Source organism: Podarcis liolepis (genome assembly GCF_965112155.1).
Source record: "Podarcis liolepis genome assembly, chromosome: 7".
Taxonomy (NCBI): domain Eukaryota; kingdom Metazoa; phylum Chordata; class Lepidosauria; order Squamata; family Lacertidae; genus Podarcis; species Podarcis liolepis.
This window is the reverse complement of record NC_139561.1, coordinates 4,761,816-4,784,381: the sequence shown is the minus strand read 5'-3', so window position 1 is coordinate 4,784,381 and position 22,566 is coordinate 4,761,816. Positions and strand designations below refer to the sequence as shown.

At 46.9% G+C, this 22,566-nt stretch overlaps 1 protein-coding gene across 1 annotated transcript in view; it reads left to right on the top strand.

The window, feature by feature from the left end:
* The first annotated feature begins 1,685 nt into the window (after positions 1-1,685).
* The window catches only part of TACR1 (tachykinin receptor 1), a 66,050-nt gene continuing 45,169 nt past the window's right edge, over positions 1,686-22,566 (top strand). The window contains exon 1 of the mRNA XM_083514329.1: positions 1,686-2,452. Within this exon, the coding sequence (XP_083370455.1) occupies positions 2,073-2,452 (380 nt within the window). The 5' untranslated portion in view covers positions 1,686-2,072. The remainder of the gene's footprint in view (positions 2,453-22,566) is intronic.

Genomic DNA, 22,566 nt, shown 5'->3' with positions numbered 1-22,566 from the left:
TGGGAGTCCTTCAGTATTGCTCACTGTATCACTTACATTAAACAGGCAGTGGATCGTAGAATTGTATGCAACCAAGCCTGAAACGGTGGGTGCCTGTTTGGTGGAACCTTTGGAAGGAAAGTGTGCACAATTTCAAGGGATTTCTAAACCCTGACACTGAGGTGGAGTACCTAGTGCACATTACCAGGCATGTGGGCAGTGATGGCTTTGTTGGCCTCATCCAGGAAGAAGTGAAATTGTGGCAGCGCTGGGGAAACTGGTCAGACTGAGTTCAGAATGTGAGGATGAGGGTGGTGAGCAGGAGCCAGAAAGCTGGCAACTGCAGAATTTTCCCCAACTCTTCCAAGTCATAAAGCACATAAATGATCTGATTGCAGAGTTTGAACCCCTTATGGAATACAACTTGAAGATAATCTGTAGTATTACAGACACCAGAAGACCCTACAAGAAAATGTTTGATGAGCTGGAGCTGTAAATGACTATCAGACTTTGCAAAGCTGATCTCACTGGAACAAGTTTGAATTAATTAAACCAAATAGTCTTAATTGGATTTTGAATAAATGTGCCATTGATTATTACTGTTTTGAATTTTAGTGTTATTATCTTCCTTAGGAGGTCAGGCAAACCACAGTTCTGAATAATGCTTTTTATAGGGTAGGAACTCTTTCTGCCCCACACGCCTTCCCAGCCAGACCCACACTCCCCAGGTGACCCTCCCCCCCCGCCCTGCTGTATTTGACAGGTTTTTGCCTGGCTAGAATGAATTCTTGAACTCTGGTTATGCCGCTGGCTAGCCTGGATGGAGGAAAGATGAGGCAGTGGTGAGCGTGTGTCAGGGTTTTTTAAAAGCAGGTTTTCAAACTACACAAATTCCCCAGAAGATGCCCCACAGCAGGAAAACAAACAAGAACCTCAAAGGCCCACAAAGCCTGCTCTGCTCCTTTGGCTTCCAGCCTCTGTCAGTGGTAGTTCTGCTCCACCATGCAGTGAGTATTCATTAATGGACCCGACTTAGTTCAGGAACCGGAACCAGAAGGACTTTAAGGGATTTTAGGAGGCTGCCATGCAACCTGCCCTGCCCAAAGTGCCAACCCCAGAGAAGAAAGTTTGGGCAGTTTGTCTGAAGCATTCTTAATACTGATATAATTTATGCAATCCTTGATTTAATTCTACCCTTATTTCGCTTTTGTGGATACTGCTGCTGACACGTCTGCCTGCCACTGAACCACTTAATAAACACACATGCCTAACCTGTCCAATGTTACCGCTATTTAACTGTGATTCCTACATTGCGGGGGCCCTTTGGGTTCCCTCCAGTTCTCCGATTTTTCAAACTGCACGTTATCAGCTTTTCAGCTGCACCCGCCCCACAACTCCACATTTTGCACGCTAAAAGCAGCGTGGGTCTGCGTGTGTGTCAAACCAGCCAAGTCTAGGAAGGGCAAATGGCTCTGCCTGCCTCTTCCCCCTCTGGCCCCCGGCCCCGCTCACCCTCGGCCCCCGGCAGGTTACCTAGAAAACATGTGGCTCTCCGTTGGCAAAAGATTCCCCATCGCGGGCTTGGACGGAGAGGCACTGCGGGGCGCCGAGAGTTAAGGCTGGACGGTCCTGGTTCCGGGGCCCCCGGGGGCCCTCGCCGAGCAGACGCCTCCACTTTTGCCGCAACTGCATCCCCCGCGCGAGAGCGCGCCCGGCCGCCTGCGCGCCGCCTCCGCTGCCCACCTTCCCTGACGCGCCGCCGCCGCCGCTGCTGCCGGGCTATAAAAAGCCGCTTCGCCGCCGCCACGCAGCCGGGCGCTCCACTCGGGCGGTGCGAGAGCCGAAGCCAGCCTCGACGGGGCGGCTCCCCGCATTGGAGCTCCGTGCTGCCTGGCGCCGCGGAGAGCGAGGCGAGTGACCGGTTGCGGAGAACACCTGGGCCCCCTCCCGCTGCCCGACGGGCGCGACAGCCTCTACGCAAACCCCGCGCAAGTTTCCGCGCGAGGGCCACAGCCGCCACCCCCCGCCCCGTCTGCTGCTGAGGCGGCCCCCATGCTGCTCCCGCTGGCGCTCCCCGAGTTACCCTGAGGGCGATGGAGGGGACCCCCTCGAACGGCTCCAACGCCTCGACGAACGCCTCCCTCGGCGAAAACCAGTTCGTGCAGCCGGGCTGGCAGGTCGCGCTCTGGGCGGTGGCGTACGCGCTGATCGTGCTGGTCTCGGTGGTGGGCAACCTGGTGGTGATGTGGATCATCCTGGCGCACAAGCGGATGCGCACCGTCACCAACTATTTCCTGGTCAACCTGGCCTTCGCCGAAGCCTCCATGGCTGCCTTCAACACCTTGGTCAATTTCACCTACGCCGTCCACAGCGTCTGGTACTACGGCCTCTTCTACTGCCGTTTCCAGAACTTCTTCCCCGTCGCCGCCGTCTTCTCCAGCATCTACTCCATGACGGCCATCGCCGTGGACAGGTGAGGAAGATACACCGGCGCGCGGGGGCTGGACGCTGGAACCTGGGTTCTGAGCGTCGGGATGCGATGGGAAGACGCACGTCGAAGCGGGAAGAGAGCCCGAAGAAACGTGCTAGTAGGGAAAAACAGGGGAGGTGGCTGAAGAGCCTGGAGTGAAAAGTGAGAGGTTGGCCAACTTGGGATCAAGTCCTGACAAAAGTTGGGGAGCTGGTTTGTTTGTTGCGTGCAGGGCACAGCCCTAGTGGAGAGTGCCCCTGAGCAAGTGCAGAGTGTATTTTCCCAGGTTGACTGACTGCCTCTCCCCCTGTTCCTTCCATGTTTAAAAAGGTCACCTGTCAGGACTTGGGAGAGGCCCTTCTGGATCAGAGGGTGCTTTTGGACTAGGGATAAAAAACCTGAGGGTCAAATGTGGCCCTCCATGTCTCTCTGTTGGCCCAGGTGGCCTTTACCAGCCCCGCTATTTAGCTGCCTGGAAAGTGTTCTTGAACTCTGGTTGTGTTTCTTGCATGGCAAGATGGAAGATGGCGAGGCATTTGCATGTGTGTGATATAAGGAGAAAGTGGCTGATCACTGAAAGTGGCTGAAACAGTGCTGGACTAGAATGGAGCTCTGGGCTGACCCAGCAAAGCAGTTCTTGCTGCTGCTGCTGCTGCTGCTGCTGCTGCTGCTGCTGCTGCTTTTTAGGTATTAGAATATATTGGATTTCTTATGCGCCTTCTACAAGCAGTCTCAGCCTGACTTACAAATGGTGCAAAAACACAGAAGGTAAATAAAAACACCATGCTAAACAGCTTGCCTCAGGATGAAATGGATATAGATTGGATATGGATATGATGTTTTCAAATCAACACTGACAAAGATTCAAAAGCCTTACATGCAGCAGAAAGGTAATGTTGGAAGCGCACATAAGACCACCAGAAGAGCCCCACCAGATCAGGCAAAAGCAAACCCGTTTTTAGTCTAGCATCCTCTTCTTACAGTGGACAACCAGATGTCCAGATGTGAAGCCTGCAAGGAGGACATGAGCACAACAGCACACGCTGCCCACTTGCGATTCCCAGCTGCTGTTATTCAGAGGCATATTCATCTCTGAGAGTGAAGGTAGAACCTAGTTATCATGGCTAGTTGCTGTTGAGAGCCTTGCCCTCCATGTATTTGTCTAAAGTCCACTCTTTGGGGTTCCATTCCTTTTATAATAATAATAATTTTATTATTTATACCTACCCATCTGGCTGGGTTTCCCCAGCCACTTTTGGGTCCTGCTGTAGCACGGAGATATGGCTTCAAATCCCTCCCTGGTCTCACACATGCCTGGGGCAAACTAGAACCTCCCACATTCAGTTCCACACCTGTGAAATGGAAATGTTTGCACCAGCAGGCTTTGTGTCATTGCCCTGAAATGAAGAAACCAAAGGCTGATCACATCATTTTGTACTCTTATGAGACTCAACTGAGTCATTAAGAGTGACCAGAACATCTCTAGTTGGAATTTCACCTCAACCAAGAGCACACTTGGTGACTCTAGCTTCCTCTTTCAACCTCATCCCCCTGCCCCAATCTATAAGACTGATTTATACTATAGGATTGAAATAGTACAAGGAAAGTACGTCAAACACTTTAAAAAGCATTGCAAAAATGTGAGGTGTCTTTTAACCTTTCATCCGAGGAGCTCCAAGAGCCACATACATTATGATTCCATTTTATGATTCCATTTTACCTTACAAAGTAGGCTAGACTAACAAATAGTGACTTGCGCAATGCAAGCAAGGTGTCTATCCTGTGGCCCTCCATAAGTTATTGGACGCCAGCTCCCACCAGCCCTAGCCAGCATGGCCAGTGGGCATGGCTGATGTGAGCTGGAGTCCAACAACATCTGGACCAGTCACCAGCTGGACCACTCTGGCCACATCCAAGAATATCACTGTGTTCAGTATACCCCACTGATTCTTGAAAATAACTCATCTTTTTGTTGTGGTGGTATTACTGTTTTAGTTTATGACTGCCCTTCACTTTGCAGACCCAGGGTGGGCTACAATGATTTAAAACACGGTATTAAAAAAAGGCACACCACACATTCCTATGGCAGTTTACTCGGAAGGAAGTCCCACTAGGCTCAATGGTTCTTTTAGATGTGGTTCTTGCACTGCAGAGTGCTGGATTAGATGCATGGGTGTAGCCAAGGGGTGGGGGAGGGCAATCAAAATCAATGCAAATCAATACAAATATGAGGTTCTCTCCCCCCCCCCACAAAAATCCTGGCTAGGCCCAGGATTAGATGACCCTTTGGACTATCCTCACCTTCCATCTGTTTCAGAAGAACCTGAGAGAAAGAATCATAGAACTGTAGAGTTGAAGTGGTGGTGGCAGAATAGTACCTGCTGCCTTAATGAAAGGAATCCTCTTTAATAGTTCCTATGGGAAGAGAGTTGTTAGCCACCCATACATTGTAAACATCTGTCTGTAACCTGGTGGAATTCAAAGCTTTCTGTTTATCATGGTGAGGCTCTTCTTGGCTTTAGCATTCTTCTTCTTTTTAATTTAAAAAAGGTCTCCACTTTCCAATATTCCTCGTGTAAGAGGTTCTTGTGTACATGCATATGTGCATTTTGAAGCACAATATCATTTTGTGAAATGAAAACCATTTGTTCTTGCAGAGCAGTAGCAGAATAGAATACACACTGCCCTTCACAATTGGAGCTAAATTGGAAAACAGTGTGGTTTTCCCGTTGACGACTATAAAACATTCCCAAGGTATAAAGTAAGGAATTCTCGTTATCTCTGGAAAAGATTCGTTTCTAGAGTGTTGCTCATTCCATTCTCCAAGTTAACTAGTTTTCACTTGGAGAGTTAATTGAAAAGGAGGCATGTTGTGTTGGAAAAGGCTCACCTGCAGTGTCATCAGAATGAGACAACAGAATTAGTCCTGATATACGGATCCTATGTGGGATGTGTAAGAGAGTGGGTTGCCTTGGGACACCAGATAGAAGCATTTAGATGGTTTCTGCATATGCCATAATTCTATGAAGATTCAGCAAATATGCAAAATATGGCCATTTTGGCTCCAGAAACTTGTATCCATGAACACGAGTCATATTCCTCCATGGATTGTGACTAACGTTAAACCTGCCCAGTTACAGATAAATAGTTCCCAATGAGATCTTTCCTTGGGCTGGTTTACTCATCCATATGCATATCTTGCTGTTCTGACACTTGCATCTGAAATACACATGAGCATGTGAAAAGTTTTGTTTTGTTTTAAGTCACTTTGGAGGGTATGAAAGTTCCTATTTGTGAGAACAGATCTGCAACATTTGCATGTGCCAAGTCACTCCTTGATGGTAAAAGGGTAAAGGGGACCCCTGACAGTTAAGTCCAGTCGTGAATGACTCTGGGGATGTGGCGCTTATCTCGCTTCACAGACCGAGGGAGGGAGCCAGTGTTTGTCCACAGACAGTTTTTCTGGGTCATGTGGCCAGCATGACTAAGCTGCTTCTGGTGCAACGGAACACCAAAACCAGAGCAGTGCACAGAAATGCCGTTTACCTTCTCACCGGAGCGGTACCTATTAATCTACTTGCACTTTTTGGTGTGCTTTCGAGCTGCTAGGTGGGCAGGAGCTGGGACCGAGCAATGGGAGCTCACCCCATCGTGGGGATTCGAACTGCTGATGTTTTGATCGGCAAGCCCAAGGCTCAGTGGTTTAGACCACAGTGCCACCCGCGTCCCTCCACTTGATGGTAATAGGCATCAAATAATGATTATGCAGATGCAAGGCAGGTTTTTGTCACACACCGAGGTCTCATACTCGGGCATAAGGTGGCAACCGATAGCAAGGCGTCTGTTGCAGATCTTGGTGTGCTGGCTGAGAGAGGGGAGAAGAGTGGGGTGTGGAGGAGCAGAATGCAGAATAAGGGATAAAACAAGGGGGGAAGGAGGTGAAGAGCTGTCTCCCTTCTCATACCCTTCTGATGAGATTTCATAGAAGTGTCAACTGATGGAATGCTGCATCCATGTCTAATTCTTTCTCCTCAAAGACTCCTTGCATTTCCCCTCCCCTCCCTTTCATAGTCCTTCAGCTTGCTAATTTAGCCAATAGAGAGTCCCAAATTATATTGTGTGGCTTGGAATAATTGTCTGAACGTTGTAATGATGGGCTGTGCTGGACTCAGCCTGATCTTTGTGTGTGTTGTGGAAACAAAGAACTTGCCAGGATGAGAAAGAAGAAGCCGACAGTGTGGTGCAGGGGAGATTTGGGCAATGACAACACATCACACGGCCTTCCCCAGCCTGGTGCCCTCCAGATGTTTGGGAGTACAGCTCTCACCAGTCCCAGCCAGCACAACTGTGCAAAATGCACATTAGAGCAGAATTTACTGTTGGAGTAGCAGATGTACTTGTCAGCAGCAGTCAGCAAAGGCTTTGCTCCCAGATCTGGAAGGAAGACATGGAACAGGCCTGGCATTAGCTGAGGAATAAAACAAGCAAGATATGGGAGGTTCCTGATAGGAACTTCTGATCTCTCTCCCTCTCCCTCTCCCTCTCCCTCTCCTTTTCTTTCTGTGTCTCTCTTTAGAGCAGCCATGGGGGATTCTGATCAAAGCAGCAGTGCTGGGAAGGAGACTTTTAACCCATTCCCTCCTGCACCATTTCCCCAATCTAAATCATTTCCCCACCTCCCAAGCTGCTATCAGTCCTGCAACAGAAGAAAAAAAAAATGCAGGCATGTTACAAGAACATGTATTCCTCCCCACCCCTGTGTAAATAACAAGGAATGGCAGAGGGGAGCAGGATTAAACACCCCCTTTATAAGAGCACAAGAACATCAGAAGAATTCTGCTGGGTCAGGCCAAAAGTAATAATAATAATTTATTATTTATACCCTGCCCATCTGGCTGGGTTTCCCCAGCCACTCTGGGCAGCTTCCAACAAAACATTAAAAATACAATAAAACATCAGACATTAAAAACTTCCCTAAACAGGGATGCCTTCAGTTCATATAGGTTGGCATTCTGTTCTTACACTGGCCAACCAGAGGCATAGGAAAAGCCCCAGAGCAGGAGCTGAGTGCAGTTGCCTTCTGCCTTTGCCCTGGGAGGTAGGACAGGAAGATGCTCTGATGAAAACCGGAGCCTCTCCCCAGCTTTGCTTCTGTATTAAGATAAAAGGGGAGGAACGTGGGGCAATCTACTCTGCCATGGTTGCTTTGGTCTTCTTGAGGACACAACTTTTTATTGACAAACTGCAAGAGAGAAGATCTGATGGGCTTAATGTGAAATCCCCCTTGGCCCTGAACTGTCCGTCTGCATCTCACCCACAAGCCCTGATGTCGTAATGCTTAAGGCCTAGATCCAAAGAACTGCAAAAAGGGGGACGTGGGCTGATGGGGGTCTCCTGTTTCTCAGGCAACCATCCCTCATGGCAAACTTTTATTGAAACCAAGGGGAGTTTCTACACTGACTTTAGAAGGGGAGGGGGAGGCTGCTGTTTGTGGAAAGGAAACAAATATGTGACAAAAATCTATTCATAATGCCCAGGCCCTCAAAATGTGCCAAAAATAGTTCTTTGGATGCCAGCCACAGCATTTGCATGGGGCTTGAGAGTGTTGGAATTGTTTCACGTTCTCTTCGTGATCTTTTTGAAAGGCCAGTGGGTTAGCTCAGTATTATTCTCCCCACATTGCAGAGGGAAGAGGAAAAAGCCGCGAGGAGAGTGACTTGCTTATTTGAGTTTGCAGCACAGGTGAGATTGGAAAGGAAGACTTAGCAGAGCATTCCTTCCGCTGCTCTGTTTCTCCACTGCCTGTCAAATCATATGCAACTTCTTATTTTGATCAGCTTTAAGCAGATAATATCTCTGAGCAGCCTTCACCAACTGAGACTCTCCAGAGGCTTTAGAGTAGACTATACTCCCTTTGGAGCTGTGTTACTCGCACAAAGCAGCAACGCATGTGCAAAGGGGCTGTGTGTTTAGCCCTGTCTGTGAGGTTGTGAAGGGATAAACTCTGCCTCCACAGTCAGAGGTGTGGGAAGAAAAACATATGAATCTCTGTGCTGGGTAAATAACAAAAGAATTGGCAGGGTCAGTCTAGATTTAAAACATGCGGCTAAACTTCTGGGGACTAGTAGTAGAGTTTAATTTCAAAGTCAAGCTGCAGTATAGCATGGGAATTTAGGCTGTTAAACCTTTTCCATTTCCTGTCTCGTCCACTAGCAAAGTGCTTCTCCCTTTTTACTCCTCCTGCAATGAACAGACCACACACTCTTAAGCCAAAGGTCAGAGTCATGAATTTATCCAAGCAGCAGCAAGGAGAACACAGGCAGAATACCCTTGGGTAGAAAATACAGAAAGATAGCTTCAAACAGGTGTTCTAAGCTTGGAGCTTAGCTTGGACACACCTTCCTCGGTCAGTTACATGGTGCAGAGAGAAACAGAGCAGAACCTCCAAGTGTCCCTATTTTCCAGGGACATCGCTGATTTAGAGAAGCCATCTCGGTTTCTGATTTGATCCCGGAATGTCCCGTTTTTCTTTTGGACGTCCCTATTTTCACTGGAGGGTATGGAGTTATCTGACCCCCTCGAGCTATATAGGGAAGTTTTTAAAAATGTTTAATGTTTTATTATGTTTTATATATGTTAGAAGCTACCCAGAATGCTGGGGCGACCCAGTAAGATGTGTGGGGTATAAATAGTAAAATTATCATTAAGGAATGAGATGTCCCTATTTTCATTGGAGAAATGTTGGAGGATATATGAGACAGGGAACAGGAAGTGAAGGCTTGACTTCCTCCCTCATTGGAAAAAGAGGGGGTGTGACATAGCCAACTCTAGGAATCTAACTCTGTGGTCTTAACCCTTTCGTGCACTAACTAACACTCACGCATAGTTATGTTTGAATGCAATTTCAAACAAGAGGCAGGAATGCTTCTGAACACCAGTTTCAGGGAACCACAGGTTGGGAAAGAGCTGCTGTATTCAGGTCCTGCTTGCAGGTTCCCCACATGTTGGCAATGGTGAGAACAGGATGCTGGACTAGATGGGCCATTGGCCTGATCCAGTAGGCTCTACTTCTTAAGCTGGGAGACTCTTCTATCTCTTTAGGTTCCTTCATGTGCTTTAAAACCATAGAAGAATAGAGCTCTAAATTGCACAGGGGGTGTATCCTGAGATTTGTTTTTATGTATCTCTTTAAAAGATTTTTAGCCCACCTTCCTGGACATGCTGCCCTCAAGATGAGTCTTGCAAGTCTCAAAATGCATGGAAAGACAATTAGAAAATAAGACATACACACTCACTCACACACACACGCACACGTATGCTAACAGCACAATTCAGCCAAAGATTCCCCACTTTAGAAGGGGGACTTGCACTGCCCAAGGGCAGGGCTAAATGTGCAGCCACTGTGTGTCTTCCCCCGCCTGAGAGCTCTTCTGATGTTTGAACTACATCAGTTCCCATGTCATTTAGACATGCTGGCTGGGGCTGATGGGGACTGTAGTCCAAAACTTCTAGAGGTCACTGGGTTGCAGAAAGTTCCTCTAAGGTCATGCTTAGAGGTTCTGTCATTGGTCGTGGGAAACATTTGCTGTTCCAGTTAGTAACTTAATTTTCTGGACAAACGCACCATGCACATAAATATGCTCAGCGTACAAGACAACAAGCTCAAAGCTCACAACACTGACACATCCCAGCAAATGCAAGGATCAGAGGTTGCAAACTGCAAATCTGAAATTAGCGCTTGCATCAAAGGGAGAAGAGTGTTTCCAATTTTGATGTGCCCTAGAAGATTAACACCTCTCCCAATGACTCAGATGGGCAGACACACAACAGCTGTGTAAAAGCTGCTATGAAAATACCGAACCAGTATCAAAGACAACTGCATTTGCTACTCATCCACAGCAGGAAAAATGGCAAAGAAACACAGAATATCACATCACCGATGCTCTCCTAGTGCAAGTGATTAATCTCTGTCAATAGCAGCCGTGTTTGTATTCTGAAAGCTTCTTGAAGTTTGAGCCAGGCAGTTGTTCTCTGGAATAATACTCCATCGCAGGGGGCTGGGTGATTTTGAGCTTTCAAAATGTACTCTTTCAAAATGGTTTCCTATAATTCATGTCCCAAATAATGATGACGACAAGGTGAACAAATCCCCTGATGAGGACCAAAATTTTTCATTGAATTACTCCAACTTGTGAGAAGCATTTTCAAAGTAATTCTCTAAACAATGCTCTCTGATGCTCTACAAAAATGGCAATAGCATTGTTTTAAAAAATATCTTGATTTGCTTTAGGGATTATTGTGGTGCTGAGAGAGTAGCAGCTGCAAGTAGTGACGGCCTCTGGTGCTTCCAAATTTTCTTTTAAGCATACAAGCAGAGCCAGAAATTTATTAATGTTTCTTGGAACAAAAGTTCCTTGGTCAACCTTTCACAGGAACAAAATCAGGATCCGTCTGAGGAGAGACTCACCATCGGATGTTGTTTTTTAGGGGTGGGGAGGAATATGTGTTTATTTAGAAGATCGGGCAAAGCTGATCTTTAAAGCAACATTGGATCCCTCCCAAGCAATCATCAGCTCCTCCTTTTGTCTCCTTTGTGAGCCATATTAAAATTCCCAAATTGTTTCTGTCTTCCCCTGAGGAAGTAGGGTTTGTGCCCAGGCTAGCAGCTACCAGCCATCAAAGCCACCAAGCAGATGGACCTGTGATCATCTTGTGAGGCCCTTCTTTGTGTGCTTCCTCCACAAGAGGTCCAAAGGGTGGCAGCACAAGAACTGGCCTCTTATGTGGTGAGCCCCAAGGAGATTTGCACATTTCTCTATCCGTGGGGGTAAAGGTGGGGTTCCCCAGACTGGCAGAGCAAAAAGCCCCTGTGATTTCCCCTTCAGCTCCTCGTAAGCATCCCTTGTGCTACAACCCCGTCCTTCATCCCAGAAATGCAGGAGGTGTGCACCTTAGGAACTCGCAATGGTACTGTGTGTGTGTTGTGATAAATAGGTGGAAATACAGTATGCTGTTCATGTGCTTGAACTGATATGTTCTAGTGAGTGTCTGAATCACTTCTCAACAAGATGTTTGGTCTGCCATGAACATCTGTAAGGTCTCAGCTGGCTGCACACAAGAGCTCCTCTGAATATCAAGTAAAGAATGAAGGTTTTCCATACCCAAATGGCAAACGCTTTGCAAAACAAGGCAGTACAGTACAGGCTAACACTGCAGTTTAACTCTGGCAATTTCATAGGTCCGTTTCCTTTTGGCTTTGCTTTTTGGGATTAGCTGCCTGTCCTTCTGGGTTTCATGGTGCTCTGAAACCCGGTGGTATCCCAACCTAATGCCCTCCAGTGCTTTGTGGACTGCAACTCCCATCAGCCCCCAGCCAGCACAACCATATGACCTTGGTGCTGATGGGAGCATGGTCATGCTGGGGGGAGATGCCAGGTTCAGCCCCAGCATTTCCAGGTAGAGCTGGAAGAGACACTCACCTGAAATGCTGGAGAACAGCTGCGAGCCATTGTGCACAAGGGTGGTGGATTGTGCTGGATTAGTGGGCTGATGGTATAAGGCAGCTTAATTCTGCTAAGCAACTGTCCACAGTGCAAAGAAGTTGTTCCTTTTGTCTGACCAGAATCTCATGAAAATCAGTTTCATCTGATGACCTGCACTGCAGGGGGTTGGATGTCTTGTAATTTTTTTAATAGACCTCTATCATGCTCCTCCAATTGTCTTTTTGAGCCCCTCCCTGACCAAAAAGTTGCAAACGCTTTATCTTTTCCTTATACAGAAGGTTTACCAACCCCTATCTTGTTTTGGTGGCCCATTTCTGAACACCCCAAAGCTCTAGGGCATCATTTTGGAGATAGATGGAGCACTGTGTAGGGAAAACTGGGCTTCCGAAGGGTATGTACTAAGGACCAAGGAAAGCAAAATGATGAGCTTTGGTGCCTTTTCCAAGGTCTCATGCCTTAGAAGGGCAACTAAGGATCACAGCTCCCAAGTTGTCTCACAACATATAAAAAAGATAAAGCAGATTCATTACAGAACTGCAAACCATAAAACCACAATCAACAAAATGCTAAAACATCTAAAAACATTATAATGGCAGCAATAAAGCAGTATAAGCAGAAAGCCCATATAAATATAAATGCTACCAATAAATCCAATAAGTTTACAAACTGCAGCAGGAAAATGCAAACTAACTAAAATATCAAGTTGAAGGCACTTTGGGGTTTTTTTGCAAAGTCTCTGGAGTCCATTTAAAAAACCATCAGTGTAGGGTCCACACATACCTGCCATGGGAAGGGGCTCCATAAACATGGGGACATGGCTGAAAATGAGCCAGTCTTTATGCCTGCCAATGCAATACTTCTGATAGAATCACAGAATTGTAGAGTTGAAAGGGCTACCAAGGGCCATCTAGTCCAGCCCCCTGCAATGCAGGAATCACAGCTAAATCACCCCTATCTGACCTCCCTGGTTGTGGGCTCTTGAGGAGTCGCAGGGGGCAATCCTAAGGAGCAGGCAGGTTTGTTCAGGTACAGGCAGTCCTTTCAAATAATTTGTTTTGAGCTTAAAATTTTAAAAGCTTTTAAATTGGGCCCAGAAACAAACTGGCAACTAGTTCAACTCATGCCCAATAAATGTTATATACTCCAATTGCCTTCAAATGAACAGCTTCAGGTAGTCAGCCCCACGTAGAGACATAACACCAGTCTAATCTGGACATAATCAAGATTGTGGCAAGCTCTGCTTTTTCTCGATAAGGTTGCAACTGGCAAATCAGCCTAAGCAGATAAAAGGTCCTCCCAGCCCCTCCTGCACTTCTACTGACAGTGCCAAGCGTAGGAATTGCTTGTCATATTGATGTTGCTGAGATTTTTAGCCCTCTGCTCAGCTAAAAAAGGCTCACAGTGAAGATTTAGACCCTTCAGAAGCCTTTGTTTGAACTCGCCTCCTTAGGAATCTTGACTTTGCAGCAATCTCCTCACAACAGCATCTTTGACATCATGGGCTCAGTTTCAGCTGATGCAGCCTGAGGATGCAGACAAGGCTACTCCCTCAAACTTAGCCCCCCTTGGTTTATTAAGGCATGTCTTCAGGGGGTTGGCGGTCTGGGTCCAGGATCAACACATTCTTTTTTAAAAGTATCTTTATATTGCTTTGTCACATGCAATAAACCACAACAATAGCAAGTAAGTAGTCTTATTTCTTAGGAAACAAGCATAACAGCAGCTTAAAGGTGGAACCAAGTTTATGATAAATATTAAAGTCTCTAATGCAATAAGTGTCTCTCTAAGGTGTGACTGATTGTTGTGTCTCATATGGGAGATAAATGGATGCCAAGTGTTGCAAAAGAATAAAGTCAGGGCAGCCCCGTGGGATTCTTCTGCCTGAAGTGTGCTGCTTCACCTGGTCTCATGGGTGGGCTGGCCCTGGATCTTGCCTCTGACTGCCTTGACTGGACAGGTCAATTTCTCAGCCAGAGCAGCAGGCTACACCTGAGCAGAACATAAGTCTGTCAACAGGCCTGTTATAGAAAAACATTTAATGAGCAGTGACCAGCAAAAATGTCAGTATATCCTGATGAGTTACACGTTGGCATCTTAGAAGACGTGTTGATTCAACCACCTTGAATCAACATTCAACCACCTTGGACTTACTGGTTTGTGACAACTACCGGTAATGCCCAGTCACAGGCTCCCCCCTTTTGGAGAAGGTGACTGAGAGGGTTGCGCCAGCACAGTTGCAAGCATTCTTGGCTGAAATTGATTACCTCAGGGTTCAGAGCAGATTATATTCAGAGCAGAAATATTGACCACTCTGCAGAGCTGTTGTGAGATACCATCTGTGAATCTCACACTAAACACACTAAAGCATAATGTCATTGCCACCTGATTATTACTGCATTTTTACACACAAAAAGGGGAGGTGACTATTTTCCTTAGACAAATGCAGGAAGCAGGAGCCTTCCCCCAGCTTTTGTTGAAGGAAACCAAGAGCGCTGTGTATGCCATCCTGCTGGGTCTCTTTGGCCTTGAAGGGCCAGTGACAGATTGGTTTATTGCTCCCACTGGGTTAGGGATCAGGGTATTTTGGGATCTTTCCTCTGTACTGCTGCTTGGAAATAAGGAAGGACAAGGAAACATGCTAGTTTTGAGAAACAGTTTCCCCTCTTCATCTCTGGGGGTTCCAAGTGTCTCCAGAGCACTGGCATAGAATCATAGAATCATAGAAGAGTTGGAAGAGACCACAAGAGCCATCGAGTCCAACCCCCTGCCAAGCAGGAAACACCATCAGAGCACTCCTGACATATGGTTGTCAAGCCTCTGCTTAAAGACCTCCAAAGTAGGAGACTCCACCACACTCCTTGGCAGCAAATTCCACTGTCGAACAGCTCTTACTGTCAGGAAGTTCTTCCTAATGTTTAGGTGGAATCTTCTTTCTTGTAGTTTGGATCCATTGCTCCGTGTCCGCTTCTCTGGAGCAGCAGAAAACAACCTTTCTCCCTCCTCTATGTGACATCCTTTTATATATTTGAACATGGCTATCATATCACCCCTTAACCTCCTCTTCTCCAGGCTAAACATGCCCTTAGCCGTTCCTCATAAGGCATCGTTTCCAGGCCTTTGACCATTTTGGTTGCCCTCCTCTGGACACGTTCCAGTTTGTCAGTGTCCTTCTTGAACTGTGGTGCCCAGAACTGGACACAGTACTCCAGGTGAGGTCTGGCCAGAGCAGAATACAGTGGCACTATTACTTCCCTTGATCTAGATGCTATACTCCTATTGATGCAGCCCAGAATTGCATTGGCTTTTTTAGCTGCCGCGTCACACTGTTGGCTCATGTCAAGTTTGTGGTCAACCAAGACTCCTAGATCCTTTTCACATGTACTGCTCTCAAGCCAGGTGTCACCCATCTTGTATTTGTGCCTCTCATTTTTTTTGCCCAAGTGCAATACTTTACATTTCTCCCTGTTAAAATTCATCTTGTTTGTTTTTGCCCCGTTCTCTAATCTGTCAAGGTCGTCTCTTCTATGCCAGGGACAACTAGTGACCCTCTCACTGTGATGAGATCAAGGCTCTTCTCATCACAGGCACCAGAGACATGCTCTTACATGCCACCCCAATCTCTGAGTAGTGAGAGATTCCAGCTACTTACCCAGTTCTGGTTTCCTTGGAAAGAGGAAACTGTGGTTGTTTTTAGGATATATTGTTTTATTTACACACACATAAGGTGGAGGGACTCACAGCAATAACACCCCAAAAAATCTTGCCTCTCCAGTGGTCACAACTTTGGATCCAGCACACAGCAAGCAGGTCTCTGTGTCTCCAGCTCCCAGCCTTCTTCCAGCTCATCCCCTTATACACAAACACCCCAACTATTTTTCTCCTAGGTAGCAGCTGGAGGAGGAGGGTGGAGAAAAGGCCCATCACTTAGCCTTTAGGGCACCATCACTGACTCCTTTTGGAAATGAAGCATTGTCCAGACCCGTTAGATATTACTGAAATCTCCAAAACAAAACAGAAACATCAAATGATACATCCAACATATTCATACAATGTATTGTGCTGTCCAGCACAGGCCCAGAATCTTAGAAATAAAATACAACTCCAATAATTAGAAGGTGTCTCTCTCTCTCCCCTATTCCAGCCTGCCTTCCCCTGCTTAAGGCTAGGCAGCTCTTGGAGAGCTATTGACATCCTTTTGTTCTGTGTGGGATTCAGAGAAAGAAAAGCCACCACCCTTTCAAGATGGCGGATTTGCAAGACAACAGCCTCATCACATGATCAAAAGTTGCATTCAGGTTAGAGCTAGAAAACAACCAACACATAACCAGTAACCCTTTAAGGAGCTTAGCAATCACCTAGAAAGCTACTGTGGAAAGACCCAAATGGTAGCAATATACATTTAGTTATTCTTCATGTTAAACCTTCATTAATACACATAAGCATTTTCCCATTTCTGTGTGAATTAAATTGTGTGAGATCGATACAGGATCTCAAAGCAGCTATCTTATTACAAAAGAATTTCAGAAACAGACTTGAAAGGGAAGTTGCTGAATTACGGTACAACTTATCACTAAACTGAAAACTATGGAGAGACCTGGTCTTAACAGAGATATTGGATTCCTGTCTCATTATATATGCTAATCATCTGCATACTATCCCTTGTTTTTTCCTGTAGGACAAATTGCAATTGTTAACAGTCATCAACAGGTTTACCATACCCACTGAATCAATCACCCATCTCCTACTACCCTCCTGAGAAAAACCCCACCCCACCCTCCCACCTATATATAAGAGTCTGTTGACTTCTGTTGCAGTGTATCTGAAGAAGTGTACATGCACACGAAAGCTTATACCAAGAACAAACTTAGTTGGTCTCTAAGGTGCTACTGGACATTTACACACACACACACACCACACACACACACACACACACACACACAGACTACATCAGACCAACACAGCTACCTACCTGAATTAAACCAATTATACTTAACTGACCCTGTGGAAATGGCCCTCAGACGCATCAATGTTCCCTTAGGACTCTTCTCTCCTAGTCAGAGCTTGCCAAATGACTCCTCTGACAGCTCCTCCATCAGTCACAGTTCTTTCACTGCCACCACCTGATTTCCATTCTTTTCACTCAAGTGTTTATAGCACCTCGACACTTTTTTACTCACCTCCAGGACATTTCCATCACCCCCTTTCTCTCCCACATATTCACCCTCCTCCACCTTCTCCCAGTAAAAGAAAGCACTTCTTCATGCTGCACAGACTATGGAACTCCCTCCCACAGGAGGCGGTGAGGGCCACCAACTTGGATGGCTTTAGAAGAGGATGAGACAAATTCCTGGAGGAGAGGGCCATCAATGGCTCCTAGCTAGGATGGCTTTGCTCTGCCTCCACAGCTTCAGTTCCCCCTGCAGGAGGCGAGAGTACTTGCATGCTCAGCTTCTCTTCTGCTTGGCCCCTGTGAGAACAAGATACTGGGCTAGATGGCCCATTGGCCTGATCCAGCAGGCTCTTCTTATGTTCTGAACCATTTCTTCATAGCACACACTCTTCCCTTTCTCCTCTCTATCACTCTTAATGCCCTTGTGTTCAGCCCCCACAACCCGCAGTCTTCCAGACGCTTCCTATCCACTCTGTGACCTTTTGTCCATCTCTCCTCCCGACTAGCTTGCTCATTGCACTCTTGCTTGATTTCTGACTCCTGACTTTCCAAGTGTTTCTGCTATGTTGTTTTAGCTTGTCAGCTCCTCAGGCCTCTTGGCTCTCCTTTGGTTCCCTGCTTGGGGACGCCCCCACACCCCACACCTCTGTGGCTTTTTCTCCCTGCCAGTTGGGCATAGATCCTTTGTCGCCATTGAGTCCGCCCCCACATTTCTGGGATGTGCAGTGCTCCACTTGGAGATGCTCTGCCCGCCCACTGGAGCTCTGAGGAGGCAGCAGCAGAAGAGAAGGATGTGAGTCATCATGGACCTTTTGGATGGAAGAAAAGGGAGCCGAGGAAAGAGAGGGTGCCCTTTTATTTCTCAAGCACCTACCATGAAAACATCTTGGGGGGATTAAAATAAGCCCCATTCACAAGACAATAACAATACAATAATTCCAGCTGCATTAACTGTCAGGACGAAAAGTAGCCTAAACGGTCAAAACAAATGGCTCACATCTGAAGCCTTGGATGGGTTTAAAAGAGGATTGGACAGACTCATGGAGGAGAAGGCTATCAGTGTCTACTAGCCATGAGGCCTGTGTTCTGCCTCCATGGCCAGAGACAGTGAGGCTTCTGAATGCCAGTGGCTGGAAGCTGTGGGCTTCCCAGTGGGGCATATGGTTGGCCCCTGAGAGATCAGGGTGCTGGGTGAGGTGGGCCATTGGCCTGATCCAGCAGGTGTTCTTATTTTATTAAAGGCCTCGGTAAACAATAAAAATATGTAAATGAAAGACAAATATGAAGGAGGAAAAACCAGAGGGGAGAAGTTAAGTCTTGAAGAACATTTCAAAAGGTGCAAGAGGAAACCTGAGGTTGAGAATCCCAGCAGGAGAGGCGGAAGAGGGCAGCAGAGGAGAAGGAGGGGTTGAAACTCAGAGTACATGTGAAAAGGGTCTAGGGGTCTTGGTGGACCACAAGCTTAACATGAGTCAACAGGTTGATGCAGCAGCAAAAAAAGCTAATGTGATTTTAGGCTGCAACAACAGAAGTCTAGTGTCCAGATTCAGGGAAGTAATAGTCCCACTCTATTCTGCCTGGTCAAACCACACCTGGGATACTGTGTCCAGTTCTGGGCACCACAATTTAAGAAGGACATTGACAAGCTTGAAGGTGTGCAGAGGAGGGCAACCAAGAAGATCAAGGGTCTGGAAACTAAGCCTTATGAGGACCTTTTGAAGGAGCTGGGTGTGTTTAGCCTGGAAAAGAGGAGACCGAGAGGAGATATGATGGCCATCTTCAAATATCTTAAGGGCTGTCACATGGAGGAGGAAGCAAGCTTGTTTTCTCCTGCTCTTGAGGGTAGGACTCAAACCAATGGCTTCAAGTTACAAGAAAGGAGATCCCAACTAAACATTCAGAAAAACTTTCTGACAGTAAGAGCCGTTCAGCAGTGGAACAGACTCCCACGAGAGGTGGTGGACTCCCCTTCCTTGGAGGTTTTCAAACAGAGGTTGGATAGCCCTCTGTCATGGATGCTTTAGCTGAGATGCCAGCATTGCAGAGGGTTGGACTAGATGACCCTAGGGGTCCCTTCCAACTACAGTATATGATTCTATGAAAGCAGCATTCAGGACCTAGGCACGTCTGGATTGTGAGGTCTCTTGGCCTAGTGGAGTCTGAGCTTGTTGTGAGAGGTTTTTTCTTCTTTTGCAAGGCCCTGGCAAGGGAGTGAAAAATGCTTCAGGGTTCAGCTGTGTGCTGTGACTTCTCTCCCCAAATATTCAGAGAACATTTCAAACGGCAGACATACCGGTAATTAAATGATGCACAGCTGGTGTGGAATATGCCTCGGGAGTGTTTGACTGCGATTCCCAGTGCACTTCCTCTTGAGTCAACACCATGGAAATCAAGGGGACTTACGACTAAGTCCATTTAGGGCTGGGCTTTCATAATTTAATTGGATGGCTGCTGCGCGAGGCTGTTCCCCAGCTTGATAGCCTATAAATCTGACATGGGAGTCAGGCTGTAAAAATTCTCCCAGTGGCTTAAAAAGGCTGTTTATCACAGCTGACTTTCAATTGTTTCCTTTTCTGTAGTTTGCACACAAGCGATGGCCCATTCCACAACTCGTAACTTTCATGAGAAACTGATTGCATGACAAGGGAAAAGGGACTTGCTCCATTTGTGCTCTCCCTCTCCTGACATTTCAGCAATAACCTCTAATGAAGCATCACACGGTTTCCTCGTGAAGATTTTATTCTCCTAATGTTTTATATTTTCAAGACTCCTCTGGGTGTGTGCATCCAGCACCACAGGCATAGAAAACCATAGGTCAGCCTTTGGCAACCTGGTGCCCTCCAGATGTTTTTCGACATCAACTCCCATGAGCCCCAGCCAGCACAACCATAAGAAGAGCCAATGGGAGCACAGCCATGCTGCCTGGGGCTGATGGGAACTGGAAGCAGAAACACCTGGAGGGCACCAGGTTGGGGAAGGCTGCTTCAAATACTTGCTAAATTTCTCACACAATCTCAGGCCTCTCCTTTTGCAGCTGGAGGCAGAAATGCTTCTGAATACCAGCTGCCAGAAACCACAGGAGGGGACGGGGCTCTTGTGAATCCTCCTTGAGATTTCCCATAGGCATCTGACTGGCCACTGTGAGAACAGGATGCTGGTCTAGATGGGTCATTGGCCTGATCCAGCTCTTATGATGGGTGTGGTGGAGTTTAGTCTGCTCATTCCTGTTCACCCTTGTGGACAAATAGCCTTTACATGTCTGTGAACATTTCAGGACCCTTTGGGATGGATGGCATCTCATAAAAATGTCAGATGTGCTTATTGCGCCCCTCTCCTTGCCTTCATTGAGGCTGGAATGAGGCCTTCGCTTAGCTCTACAGTCACCCTTCGGAAAACAACAAACAACTCAGTTCTTTCCAATTGTTTTCCTCTTGTGCTAAGGACCATCTGGGTGCCATGTTGAACTTGAGAAATGCTTTGTTGTCATGGAAATATCTGAAAAGCCACAATGTAATAGTAAAATAAGAAAAAGTGGTGTCGCTTTATGTGTCGTTCCTCTTTTACTTGAGGTGGAAGTATCTGGAGTGTTAAGTTTTTGTGCTTGGCAGTGGGCCCATTCTGTTTCAGTCCTGCTGATAAATACAGCTCTATTCACTCATCGCTCAGGATCTGGAGTCCTCTGGAAGGTGGGGCCCTGCCTGTTCCCATCACTGAGCAGGTGCAGGTCACTGCTGAGGAGGGCGGACTGGGAACGGTCACCACAACTGTGTGTTCCAAACCATCACTCAACATGAGCCTGACACCTAAGCTCCCACCAACTATTAAGGTCCAATGGAAGATTCTTGCTCAGAGTTACTTTGTTTAGTGGGTTTGCTAACCTGTGATTGTGTTTAGAATGTTATAACTGCTTTTAGAATGCTTAAAAAAAAAGTTTTATTGTGGATGTGTTCGCCACTCTGGGCAGATTGCAGAGGAACAGCTGTGTATGCTGGAAGACAGGACAAATAATAAAAATGTACTTCTTCACACAACACATAGTTAAACTATGGGACTCACTCTCACAGGAGGCAATGATGGTGACCAAATAGAGGGCTGGACAAATTTATGGAGGAGGATACAGCAAACAGTGGCTACTAGCCCTGATGGCTCTGCTCTGTCTCCATGGTCAGATGCAGGAATGCTTCTGAATACCAGTTGCTGGAAGCCAGAGGAAGGGAGAGGGCTGCTCTTGTGATCAGGTCTTGCTTTCCAGTTTCCAAAAAGGCATCTGGTTGGGCACTATGAGGGCAGGATGCTGGACCAATGGGCTGTTGGCTTGATCCAGCCAGCTCCTCTGATGTTCTTGGTGCTGACCTTTAAAGCCCTAAATGGCCTCAGCTTTGTATACCTGGTCTCCACCTCCACCGTTCAGCCTGGAGACCGAGGTCCGGCTCTGAAGGTCTTCCCCCACTGCGAGATGTGAAGTTACAGGGAACCAGGCAGAGGGCCTTCTTAGCAGTGGCCCCTGCCTTTCTTTGACATCTCACTCATGTGACTCTTTGGCCTTTGCTTGGGTATCACACGAGCTGCCAAGGCAAGGAGAGCAACAACTGGCTAAGCTGACACATTGCCAAGGAGGATTCGGAAGGTTATACCACTGCACAGCACATCAGCTCAGAAAAGCTTTGTTTCCTATAATGCAGTCAGCAACACAGTGCCCACAAATCCTCATGCTCTGCTTTGGTCTGCTGAGCTGCACAGCTGGCCATTGGTTAGGGTGAGTCAGTTGGCTCAGGTGGTATCTGCTGGGGGTCAGCTGCCCCCTGCTTGCTCCTCCTGAGCTCCCCTCAGCTCTGTTGGATGGGAGACCTGGGAATGCTGCATGGACTGTGCTGACCACCCTGAACTCACCTGCTGCCTCAGGTGAGGTAGCAGATGCTCCTTGTTCAACAGTGTTGAAGTTAGAGTCAGCTGCCGGTCTGCTTGACTCCTCTGCATGGAGCGGAGAGAGGTGCGTTGGGCTGGCCCTGCTGAGCTGTGGCTCACCTGTCCTTTTTATGTGGGGACCCAGAGGCATCTGGCTCACTCCTCTCAAAAAGCACACACTAGACTTCAACTAGATACAAATTAAGTATAGTGGTACCTCAGGTTACAGACGCTTCAGGTTAGATGCTTCAGGTTACAGACTCCGCTAACCCAGAAATAATACCTTGGGTTAAGAACTTTGCTTCAGGATGAGAACAGAAATCGTGTGGTGGTGGCGCGGCGGCAGCAGGAGGCCCCATTAGCTAAAGTGGTACCTCAGGTTAAGAACAGTTTCAGATCCCAAGGAAATAAGGAAGGCCTTTTTGGATTTCTACAGAGGACTCTACAAAAATAGTGAAAGGAACAATTTGAGAAAAATAGAAAGATTTTTAAAATGGAAGAACATAAAAAAGATTTCGACAGTGGAGAAAGAAAAATTG